The sequence below is a fragment of the Panthera tigris genome, chromosome D4 (assembly GCF_018350195.1).
Source record: "Panthera tigris isolate Pti1 chromosome D4, P.tigris_Pti1_mat1.1, whole genome shotgun sequence".
Classification (NCBI taxonomy): domain Eukaryota; kingdom Metazoa; phylum Chordata; class Mammalia; order Carnivora; family Felidae; genus Panthera; species Panthera tigris.
In genome coordinates this window covers 59,575,668-59,588,243 of record NC_056672.1, presented here as the reverse complement: position 1 = coordinate 59,588,243, position 12,576 = coordinate 59,575,668, and the positions used below count along the sequence as shown (strand labels likewise).

The following is a 12,576-nucleotide window of genomic DNA, read 5'->3' as shown; positions in this document are numbered from 1 at the left end:
GCAGGTTTATTTTAAGCCATCTCAACCCTTTTAATGGTGTAAATGGAATGCAGTAGAAAACCATAAACAAATGCATACGATGTTGTCATCCAATCTGACTTTTTAAATCTTCCTGGGTTTGCAAGGAAGGAGTCCCTCTTCAGGGCTCCCCTCACCCTTATCTTCTGAGTAGTTTTTTTTTTTAATTTTTTAATGTTTATTTATTTTTGAGAAAGAGAGACAGAGTGCGAATGAGGGAGGGGCAGAGAGAGAGGGAGACACAGAATCCGAAGCAGGCTCCAGGCTCTGAGCTCTCAGCACAGAGCCTGACTTGGGGCTCAAACTCACAAACTGAGACATCATGACCTGCACCAAAGTTGGACACTTAACCAACTGAGCCACCCAGGCACCCTTCTTCTGAGTGGTTTTCAGGGCGGCATCTGGGTCCACATTGCAGCACCTGGAGCACTCACCCTGTGCTCACAGATACCACACCTGTAAGCAGTGCACCCTGAAAAGGCAAGACGACACAGGAGTCTGAGAAGAGGTTCCAGGCTGGCCGAGAGCTGGACAGTAGGGACTCAAAAGCCCTGCCTGGGCCTAAATTTCTCTAGAATGCAAAGGAGAAGGAGGGAAGGTAGCAGAAGATGGAAATAACCCACCGCTGCTCAGCCTGACCCTTCCAGCAGCAGGCCAAGGCTGGGGGCCTATCTCACCAGCAACACTGCGGCCACATGCCCCAGCACCAGAGTCCCTGCCACCTGCCTGTCCTGTTCCCCCCTCCCACCACGTGCTCCACCATGTCCTGTGCCCCTACCAACTGTCCCATCAGGCTCCATCTGTGTGTCCTCTGCGGGCTCCATTAAAAAACAAACAAAAACAAAAACCCAGAAAGAGCCCTGTATTTTGAGTCAGGGCCTAAATGAATTCATTTGTAGATCTTAATAAAAACAATGCCTTAATGAAATGGCCAAGGTAACTAGCCCTCACCTTGGTGCTCAAAGTGTGGTGGTCTGTGTGTACAGGACAAGCTTCACACTATTAGGTGTTCATTAGAGCTTATTAGGAATTAAGCCTATTGCTTAATAAAATGATTAGAGCTTATTAGAAACAAGGAGCTAATAAGAAATTCCGTATCTCAGAACCCCTCCCAGGCCTACTGAGCCAGAGTCTGCATTTTAATAAGATCCCAAATGATTCAAATGCTAGAGAGGCCTTAGGATAGAGTGCAAGGACTTGCACTTCTCAAGCTTCCCAAACCCTGGAAAGCACTTGGGTTTTTCTGGAATACGCACCCCAATCGGATGACCTGGAACAATTGCTATTTGGGTTCACTGTCCTATCAACAAAAGGGGGTTAATAATACCTGCCCTTCCTCCCTTACAAGATTCCTGAGTTTCAAACAAGATCATGGATTCATTCTATTTATTGCGATGGGGCTGACAGGGGCTGCGGAGTGAGAGGGGGAGCAGAACAGGTGTGGTTTCTGCCGCCACGGAGCTGATGGTTCTGTGGCAAAACATGTTGTAGGTGCTGGTTGATGGTTTGTGATTGTCATGGCCATCACTGGGCTTTCATTGGCATACCTGTTTCCTCATTCATCCATTCAATGGTCAGTCATTTGTCATCACACGAAATACCTACACTATGCCAAGTTCTGAGCTCTGAGCTCTGGAACACTGGTAAAGGAGAAACAAAGGAGCCATAAACCATCTTCAAGAAGCTGTCAGTCCAGTCAGAGATGAGAATGTGAGCAGGTGATTACATTTAGGACACACTACGGCTGGTGCTCTGAGGTCCATTTAGGGGCTGAGGGAACACAGATAAGGCAATGAAGAGCTTTGCTTTAAAGGATGATTACAAGTTTGCCAACTTAGGAAGGGAGAGAACAGCGTTCCAGGCAGAATGAACAGCAGGGCCAAAGACAGGCAGTCATGAAGGCACGATGCTTGCACCATGACCAGAAGGTAAGGAGAATTTGCAAGAGTGCCAAGAGATGGTTTTGGAGAAGTAGCTTGGGGCTAGACCTTTGATGGTCCTGGGTTCATTGCTAAGGAATCTGGTAGGAAATGAGGAGTCCCTGAAGGGAGAGGGATAACACAGTCAGAGCTACATTTCCTAAAGATCTACTAACAGCAGTATAGAAGAAAAGGCTTGATGTGGAAAGGCTTTTACAAGGCTCTGACAATAGCTCAGGGGAGAGATGGCAAATACTCGATTGGGGTCATGATTGGAGTACTTGTTAACCCCATTCATGGAGACAGAAATGAATGGAAGGAATATTTAGGAAGACAGGATTGACAGGACTTGACAAAACAAATGGGGTGGTAAAGAGAAAGGAGATCTCTGGCTCGGTGTCTGGGTGGATGGTGTTACTGTTAACCAAGATTGGGGACACCGGAGGAGGACAGGGTGATGAGCCCGCATCAGGCCTGTTGGGTGTGACGTGCCTTTGGGACGCCCTATTGGCTTTGTCCGATTGGCAGGAGTGACAGATGCCTGGAACTGAGGAGAGCAGTCCCAGCGTGACACATGAATGTGGGAATTGTGAGTCTGTAGGGGGTAGCTGGACCATGGGAATAAATGGGATTATAGGAGGGTGCGGGGTGGAAAGAGAGTAGGGTTGAGAGTGGCACCGCCATTTAAGGGATGGGAAAATATGAGTTCATTAAGGAGGCTGAGTGATGCCAAGAGGCATTTGCTGCTTCCCTCAATTCCGGGGGCATGGAAGGCGAACACCCCTGTCGCTGCAACTCATCACCCACCAGAATCACCTCCAGGAATGGCCCTGGAGTCACTGCCCTAGAAGCCCCAGGGTGAGTGGTGGCTCAGGCTGGGGACCCTGAGAAGATGGCTTGAGATGGGAACACATGGGTGCATGGGCTGGGCTGGCCTCACCCCTTTTCCACCCCACGCACGGTAACTTCAGCCTTTCACAGATCAGTTTTCCTCTGAGAGAAAAACAAAAGGATGCAAGAAAAGAGACACAGAAGAAATGCTTGAGTTTGTTTAGTTTTTCAGATCAGGCAAGGACGCAGCACCTCCTAACATTGAAGAAAACCTCCCAGACGTGTCCTAGGTTGACTCCGATGAGCTCATTCTCTCGCTATCATTAAGAGCAAAGAGTCTGGTCCTTCCACAACTAACCAAAGGAGGATTTTATAAAACAAAACAAGAGAGAGGAAATGGCCCCAGAATTATGCTCTCTGATTCATGTTTCCCCACAGAAACAGGACTGTGGCTTTAAACTGATAATGGCTCTGAGTAGCCAAATAATTGATCTATTTGGTGTTCTGGCTTTATGTAAAAAGTGAACTGGCCTCTTTAGAAATGTTGGCAGTCTGGCTGGTCTATTAGTAAGACTAAAAAATCAAAACATTGACTGGAAAAGGCCATTATGACTCCTGGACTCAGCAGGAGTCATCGATAGATGATGTCATTTCAGAAATAAGCAAGCCAAGGTCACAAGGCTCCTGGGCAGAGTCAAACTACCCTTCGTGGCCCATCAACACCCTCCTTCGCAGATGAAGTCTGCCAAGGGGACACAGGGGTCTGAGCCAGGACTGGCTTCATTTTATTAACTTCACTTCTTTGCTCAGCCTGATTCTAGAGGAATGCGATTCTAGAGCCCTTGACACTCAGCAGGTGATTAAGGCAGGACCTGGTCCTCCCATAAGCACACCCCTCAGATTCTCTTTTCACCCTCTTCCCTTCTTTTGGGTCCTTCTCCACCTCTTCTTACCAACCTCATTCCAGAAGCACCCGCCTGCTGCCCATGCCTGTCTCCAGCTCCCACTACCTTCCCTCTCCCCTCCTTTCTCAGCCAAGTTCTCAGGAATGGCAGGCCCGGTCCCCACGTTTTGAGCTCCCATTAGCCTCTGCCTCTTCCACTTACTAACCTAGAAATATCATTGCAGGTACCAAGCACTGGTGAGGTCTTTCCCAGCATCCTCTCCACTTAATCCCCACAGCAACCCATATGAAATAGGTGCTATTATCATCCCCATTGGGCAGAGGAGGAAACTGAGGCTCAGACAGACAGGCTGGGTCACTGGCCCCAGTAAAGCAGTGGCAGATTCCCATTTTTGAACTGTCTGCAATGCCCTGGCCAAAGTCACCTGGGACCACCTGCCAATCCTGGTAGCCCCTTCCCAGTCCCCAGCCCCCTCTGTCTCTCTGCAGCAACTGACATCTCTCCTGGGAAACCACTTTCTCCTGCACCTTCCCTCCTCTTCATGGGGTGGGTTCTCCTGAGTTTCATCCCGGGCACTCCACTTTTCTCATGCTAGCAAGGCTTCCAAGGGAACCTCTGAGGTCTCTTGACTCCAGGTCTACTGGGGACCATCTCGCCCACCCGCTCATAGCCCAAGGTCACTCTAAATGGGTCGCAGAGCTGGGGTTGGAGCCAGGGGTCCTAACCTCCAGGTCAGTCCACCTCCTGTTACTCAGAGCTGACACCACCTACTCCCCATTTTTGCATTTTTGCTGAGCGGCAGGAGCAGGAGGCAGCTGTGCCCTGGATGAGGGAGAAGGTGTGAGGCTCTGATAAGGTGGGGTGGAGGCTATTTTTAGAGGACACTGCCTCTCCACTTAGGCTGGGAGCAACTCAGGGGCCAAGACGGTCGAAAATGTGTTTGCAAGTTTGGCTCATTAAAGGGAGTAAATACACCAAACAACAACATTGCTCACTTTCACTCTGCTTGTTTTATGGCTCAGGTTGATGAGACTCTATTTGTCTTCATTTCCCCTTACTTCTTTATCAGTGAGGCTCTGAGGTGAGTTTAGAGAAAATATATCATAGAAAGTAGAAATAAAAATGAAATTTCAGAATGAGGGCACTATCATCTGAGCAAGGGAAAGTCCTGGACAGCAGTAGATCAAAGAACAGGGGGGAATTGGCGGGGTGCTCAGAGATCCCCAAGACCGGCCTGAGCAGCAAGAAGGGGCAGGAAAGAGAGGAGAAAGGTTAGTGGAGACTGCAGGCCTCCTGGTGTATCCAGCAGCATGTGACCTTGAGCAGGGGGTTCTGTGGCCCTTGTTAAAATAAATGCCATCACAGGGAGAAAGATAAAGATTTGGGGGATGCTTCCTCTGAGGGCCCAGAACCTGAGTTAGGGTCTGGTTCTGTGATCTGGATAGAGAAAAGCTTGGGCTAAGTCATCTCTAAGAGTCTGAGAGGGTTAAGGCGGAGACCAAGGGCGGGGTCCCTAAGGTATATCAGGAAGCTCCTGGGGGTCTGGGAGGGTGTGATGCTTGGCATGGTTCCAAGTTCGTCTCATAGGCACTGTATAGGTGGGGAAACTGAGACCAGGGAGCAGCTGGCTGGAGCCTCTGGTCCTGCCCAGTTCTTTGGGTCTAAAGCTGTTTGAGTCACGTGATGCTTTGCGAGGGTGATGGCTGCTCCCCAGCAGAGGTGCCCATAAGTACCGTGGGACGCTCTTCCTGGAGGTATAGGGCCCAGGCTATTCCAAGGACCCTAATAGGTCCCAGTATAGGCCTGAGTCAGAGGGACTGCCACAGTGTCCGGTTTCTTTCCACAATGCCTCCGGATGTGCAAGGCTCTGGCCCCAGCGTCCCAGGCCGGAGCCGATGAACAGGTGTGGGGGAGCGCCTGCGGTCAAGAGCGCGCCCTGCTGCTCTCACCGCCAAGACTCCTAGCTTCATCTCCCGAACCAAACCCCGCCCCTACAAATGGGGAAACTGAGGCCCAGGGAAGGGCAGGGGCTCGCCAAGGCCACCGTGTGACTTGGCGACAGCGAGGGGGCTTCTGCCTCCAGGAGCTTGCCCGCTCTACCTTGGCCCGAAATGCGTGTATGTATCATGGTGCTTTAAACCGCGTCCTCTCGCGCTGTTTGGGAAACTTTTCCTGCCTCAAACAGGCGCAGCCCGAACCCCGGTTCCCCGTCCACCAACCACATACGTCCCACTCCCACCCCCAAACTTTCGGCGGCCGGAGGAGGGCCACGCCTCGGTGCCGGGCTCAGGCGGGCACCTGTCCCCAGCAGAGTATCCGCGGGCGCAGAGCCCCGCCGCGCGGGAGTCGAGCGGCTGGTGGGTGGCGGGGGCGGCCGCTCCTTCAGGACCCCGGCCCCCGCGCCTCTCTGCGAGCGCGCAAGGGTCCTTCTGTCGTTTACAGACACGGCGCCGAGGGCCTGAGGGGAGGGCGCTCTGGCTGGGGCCGGGGGAGCCTAGCGGCGCGGACGTGAGCGCGGAGCTCCGGACCCCGAGACCCCCGGCTCCCCAGCCCCGGAGGCAACCCGAGGCGGCGGCTATTTATAGAGGGAGCCACGCTCAGTCCCTCTTGGCGGCGGCGGCGACAGCTGAATATTTTGCCCAGATATGGCTGGGGCCCCGGCGCGGGGGCAGGGAGCCCCGCGGGCGCAAGGGGTACCCCGGGCCGGGTGGGGGGCTTACCGGGCTGTGGAGCCGCCGGGGCGGGCGCGGGCGCGGGCGACGACGGGGCGAGCGCAGGCGGCAGGCGGACGGGCGCGGGCGGCGGACGGCGGGCGGGCGAGCGGAGCGCGGGGCTGGACGAGCTCCCGGGCGGCCGCGGGCGGGCGGGCGCTGTGGGCTCCGGGGGTGGGAGTCAGGGGCGGGCCCGGCTCAGCGCTGTCACCGCGCCCCGCCCCGCCCGCCGCCCTCTCCCTCCGCTCGGGGGCGCCGGGCTTCCGCGCGCCGTCCCCGGCCAGGGAGCGACGCCCGCTGGGGGCAGCGCGGGGCAAAGGGGCCGGGCCGCCGGGAAGCTGGGATCCTTCGTTGGACAGGGGGTTGTGGATAATCGTGAGTCTGAGTCTCTATTTCCCCAGCTGTACCATAAGGAGTTTAAGCAGCAGTGCAGTTATCTGGAAATAAGTGGGTGGATTTTCATTCCTGTGGCGTCTGAGATGTAAGAACCGGCAGGTCTTTGGATGGAGCAAAGCCTGCCAGCCAGCTGTTGCACCTTTACCTCTTTTGACTACAGCAACCACCTGTCCCATCTCACCGGCAGCCCAGCCAGGTCTGGCAGGAGCCACAGCTTTAATAACGATCATTTTGTGAACAAATAGTTCTAAAAGAGTCGAATGCATTCTCTCTGTACTTGGAATGGAGTGTCCAAAATACCGATTTAAAATACAAAAAAAAAAAAAAAAAAAAAGTCCCACTTTCTTAAAAGGCTAGTACGTTTTTCAGAACAAACCACTTAAACCCAAATAGAAACTTTGTTTTAATTTTTAAAATGGTTCATAAAAAAGAATTTGTGTGGACAGAAGGTACCGTGTGCAATTGTTATGGGAAAGTTTCTGGTGGGGTAGACCCTAATATAACTCTTTTTACTCCTGGTGTATAGATTACTAATGAGAAACATTCGTTTTTGTTTTTGTGAATCTCGTTTTCCATGAAAATATATTTCTACATTACAAAACTCTCACAGCTGTAAGAGAATGCTCTTTTCAAGGAATATGTGCCGTGCATTTTTAAATGAAGCAATGATTTAATATTTCAGATTATTTTTATTTTAAACCCTTTTGTTGCGGAATCAAACATTTAAGAAAAGTACATACATCCTAAGTGTGCAGGTTCAAAAATTATCACATTGAACACTTGTTGCAAGAAACAACATTGCCAGCAGCAGCCCAGAAGCCAACCCTCTGGGTCCTGGGTTCCAGCTTCCTCCTAAAATGATCGCTTAAGGAAGTTTAAGATTACTCTTAGGGTAATCACTTCCTTGCCTGCTTTCCTCCACACTTTGTCTTCATTTGCTCAATTCCACCCTGTGAGATTAACCTGCGTGGTTTCATGTGGCTGTAGTTTGTTTACTTTTATTACCTTAGAGGTTTCCATTGCATGAATACAGCACAGTTTTTTTTTTTTAATCCATTTTACTATTAATGGACATCTGTCTCTAGGTTTTAGCTATTGCCAATAGTGCTGCTGTGAACATTCTTTACTGGCATCCTCCAGCACAAGTGCAAACATCTTCAATAATTGAAATTAACAAAAGTTGAAACATTTTCCCAGTTTTGGTAGGAGTATTAGGATCTCACTGAAATTTGATTTCCATGGGTCGAGGGCCTTTTCATGTTGATTGGCCAGTTGGATTTCCTCTTTGTAAAATGTTCAAATTTATTGCCATTTTGTTTCTGGATAGTCTTCTGTTTATTGAATATATTCCAAATACAAATATTCCTCCGTTGTGTGCTTTGCCTTTACACCATCATAATAATGCCTTTTGACAAACCGGTGTTCTTCATTTTAACATAGTCTAGTATATCAATATTTGCCTTTATTGTTAGCACTTTGTCCTGTTTAGGACATCTTTCCTACTCCTGGATTATCAGGGTACTTTCCTGTGTTATCTTCCCTCATTAGGCTCTCACGTTTAGGCTTTGAATCCACCTGGAATTGACTTTGAATATGGTATGAGGCAGGGGCCAAGCTTCATTGTTTGTCAAATTGCCCTAGCACCAGATTAATTTTTCACTTACATCAACAACACAATTGCTCTATTTTAAAAAATGATGGAAGCCTTTCTAACGTCATTGAAACAGAACCCACCTCTTCTTAATCTGTAGGCAATTTGAGGATTTTTGTTGTTTTTGTTGGTAAAAGAAACCATTATAAAATACATTCATACTACTTTGTTTCACTTAAATGTTTGTGTCAGGATATTCTGATTTTATCATAAATGTTTAAATCAGTGGTGTAAGCATTCCTCAATTTTGAATCACTTTTTTATTAAATATGAATTTTAAAAAGCTAGAAAGATAATTTCAACATGTTTTACATGAAAAACTTCAAATATCTGGTCTTTACCTTCTTTCTGCTCTCACTTTTCCTATATTTTCTCAAATAAAAATAAGCAAATGAGTTTAAGAATGTTTATCTCCAGCCTGGCCTTCTCCCCTGTGAAGACTCCACATTTCTAATAGGTTATGCATATCCTCACACAGTGATCTAGTCCCTTAACTCAGTATGTTTAATTTTTTTTTAATGTTTATTATTTATTTTTGAGAGAGACAGAGAGAGAGGGAGAGAGACACACGGAGCATGAGCAGGGGAGGGGCAGAGAGAAGGAGACACAGGATCTGAAGCAGGCTCCAGGCTCTGAGCTGTCAGCACAGAGCCTGATGCGGGGATCGAACTCACGAACCGCGAGACCATGACCTGAACTGAAGTTGGGCGCTCAACCGACTGAGTCACCCAGTGGCCTCTAAACTCAGTATGTTTAAAACAAAAAATTTCAGTTTCCCAAATGGAATAAGGGTCATCATCCTAGCCTCTCAGACCTTAAGACTTGGCTTCACTTTTTGACACTTTCTTTTTCCTGTCTTTTGGATCTAAAATGTCAGTTCTAATAATTCTAGTTAAAAACTTCAAAAGGCCTTTAATTTTTTTCTTGATTCTCACTGCTCCTCTCTTAGTCCAGGGCCTTCCCCCATCATCTTTGGACCACTGATAAGGCCTCCACCTATCCCTCTGTCAAGCCGTCCTGCCCATCAATTAGCAAGGACATAATGGGTGCCTGATGTGTTCAAGAGATCATTCTGTCTGTTGTGGAGTACTCAGACAGTGGTATGTTCTGAAGTCCATTGTACGGGCTCACAGGAGCTGCTGGGATGTCTTTTCCCAGCTCCACATTCAGTGATGTCACATTGTTAGCTGGAACTCAACAACGGTGGAAGTATTTACAACACGGGAATCATCAGATACTGTGAATCAAGGCTCATTCCCGGCCCACACCCATCAGAACCAATTGTCAAACATTTACCAGTATGTCATCAAAGAGATGAGTAAGACCCCTTCCTCCTTCAGGGAGCTCACAATCTAGCTGGGGAGACAATCTAGTGTCAAAAAGTGTCTACAAAGCTCAGTGAGGTCTTGATACAAAGAGAGGCGTACTCCAAATGCAACAGGGTAGGAGGGGTACCAGGGAAGGCTTCATGGTCAGCCCGGGATGTCACGGAGGATACTGGCAAACAAAAATAGTGGGGGGTGAAGGATGGGCAGGCTCAGGGAACAGAATAAGCATGGTTAGGAGGGGAGCAAGGCTTGCTGAAGAATATCAATAGTCCTGGGTGTACAGGGAGCCAGACAGGTGCAGTGTGGCTGGTTGAGGAGCCATGGACAATGAGGCTGGGTAGGGAGACTGTGGAAGGTGTAGACACTCTGGGTAGTGATATGCCACTCAAGACTTGGGGTGAGGAATACGCTTTGAGGTTCATCTGGGTTGCTTCTCTACAGCACCACTAGCAATGCTAATGTGCTAAAGACTCAAGATCATCCTCACACAATTGGCTTTGGGATAGACCACTGCTCCAGGGTTAAGTCATAAATTCTCACAATCTAACTATAAAGGAACCCAGCACCATAAAGAATACATGAATAGAAAGGGAAATCCTTCATCTTACGATCATAAAGCCTAGAAATTATAAGGTAGTCAGTTTTTATATTGATAAACATTTTATTCTAATATTATAGTAATAATTCAAGTGCAATTTTCTTTGAAAAGTCAACTCTGTTAAAACAAAACTTGTTAAATATCTTTCATCAAACAGAAGCATATTCTTTTCAATCCCCACAGCAGTCAGAGCCCTGTAGCAGAGATAAGATTTCTTTTTTTTAAGCCTACTACATTTTGTTATTGCTAAAAAAAATCTGAATTAGTTGTCAAGGTCTCAGAAGCAGTGATTAATTAACTTTTGAAAGCTCTACCAGATACTCTGACATAAAATCATGAATCCAGATATCTGTGTCTGGCAATGATGTGTCCACTAAATAGACCACTACTTTCCGGTCCCAAGGGTTGGCGTTTTCTATAACTGTCTGAACCAGTGCCACCAGAGGTTTCTTCTCCACATGATTTCGAAATACCATCGAAGCCTCCTCAGACCACTGGTTGCACTTGACCCCTACGAGAAAGACAAGGAGTACAAGGATCAGTGAGTGTCGGATGCACCTTTCTTTGATCCATAATAATGGAAAACGGTTAGTTCCAAAGTAGCTGAAACGTACCAGGTTAGACTTGCCTAATTAAAAAAACAAACCAAAGAGTTACCCACCAATCTTAAAACAGTCCAGCTTATCATAGTTCTCCTATTGTGAATGGGGTTATTTCTGTAAACCTTCACCTACAGACACAAGTTTCATGGAGATTTACTGCTGTGTTATAAAATGAAGTTATAGGGGCACCTGGCTGGCTTAGTCAGAAGAGTGTGTGACTTCAGGGTCATGAGTTTGAGCCCCCCTTGAGGTGTAGACGTTACTTAAATAAATTTTTTTTAATCTAAAAAAAAGTGAAGTTATAATAACTACTGCCCATTTCCCTATATAAAGTATAGGCAGATTTAAATGGATAATGGGGATACCCGAGGGGACTAAAATTTCAACAGTATCTGTAACATTGTGTGTCAACTGCACTCAAATAAAATAAAATATCAATGATATCAGTGATACATCTCTTATTTACAGATTTTTTCCCCTGATGAACCAGATGTAGTGAAGGATGAGGAGAAGGAGAAAGAGAATTAATATACTTACTGATATACTGATTTTTAAAAATTATATATAATACCATGGCAAAAGCACTGGATTGAAAGTCTAGAGACCTAATTACCATTCCCAGCTCTTCCTCTGTCAAGTGGTATGGGATTTGGGCAAATCAACTGGTCTCTCAGGTCTCAGTCTATCAGAAAATAAACTGGTTGGACCAGATGAATTGTAAATCCCATGTATTCCTAAAGTCCCTATGACTTTTGAGGGCTCAAGTTAGAGAATTCGAAATTAGGTTTTAAAATGAAATTGAGAGAGTATGTGTTTTTCAGAAAATACTAGTAAACTAACATGAATTAAGTGCACATATACTAGATTCGAGAAACTATACACAGTGCCCCATAGTGATGGAGATCTGGGAGTTTCACACATCATTTAACAGACCTGCTGTCCATATAGTGAGGTGGGCAAAGTTCTCTGAGAACAAGAGAAGCCTAGAGTAGTCCCCAACCTGCTGTTTCCCGACCTTTAACAGCGATAGTTAACAGTACCTAACCCTCCTAGTGTGTGGGAGAAGTCAGTGAAATGGAGTGGCTGGTGGAGACCTTTGCCCATAGTAAGCCCCAGTGACTGCCAGCCAAGGTGCTGGCGATGGGGATGATGGTGCCATGCACTTGTTCTTCACAGAGACTCCCTCTCTGGACAGTTTGACTGTCATGCTTATGTTAGCAAGCATGTTAGCAAGATCTGAACATCCAAAAGTGAAAATTAAAAAAAAATGCAATCATTAAATCTGAAGAAACTATTTAGAGGTCTGAGTTCAAAGCAGATCAGTGGTAGACATGCTCGTCTGCAAAATGCTGTTTTTGGTTCATATCTAACTATCATGGGAGTTTCCTGTGAAATCTAGCAGGAGACACAAAGAAAGAAACTGAAAAATACTTCAAAATAACGGTATATATAGATATAGATATCTCCAACAAAAGCTGGTCAAAAATTAAAAGAAAAATATATATACACACTTCCTTTCGTTTCTGAGATCACTTCTGCTACTGTGCTGAATGGGTGGCACCATGTGGTCACGACCCCCCATATCCCAGCAGAGCAGGACACAGACAGTCCTAGATG

At 47.2% G+C, this 12,576-nt stretch overlaps 2 protein-coding genes across 4 annotated transcripts in view; both read right to left on the bottom strand.

The window, feature by feature from the left end:
* The window catches only part of TMOD1 (tropomodulin 1), an 86,392-nt gene extending 79,926 nt beyond the window's left edge, over positions 1-6,466 (bottom strand). The window contains exon 1 of the mRNA XM_042963930.1: positions 6,394-6,466. The gene's annotated coding sequence lies outside the window, so the exon portion shown is untranslated. The remainder of the gene's footprint in view (positions 1-6,393) is intronic.
* Positions 6,467-10,415: 3,949 nt separating this feature from the next.
* TDRD7 (tudor domain containing 7) overlaps positions 10,416-12,576 on the bottom strand; it is a 77,304-nt gene continuing 75,143 nt past the window's right edge. For all 3 annotated transcript variants that reach the window (XM_042963650.1, XM_042963648.1, XM_042963649.1), the window contains one exon: positions 10,416-10,868. In XM_042963650.1, the coding sequence (XP_042819584.1) occupies positions 10,648-10,868 (221 nt within the window). In that variant the 3' untranslated portion in view covers positions 10,416-10,647. The remainder of the gene's footprint in view (positions 10,869-12,576) is intronic.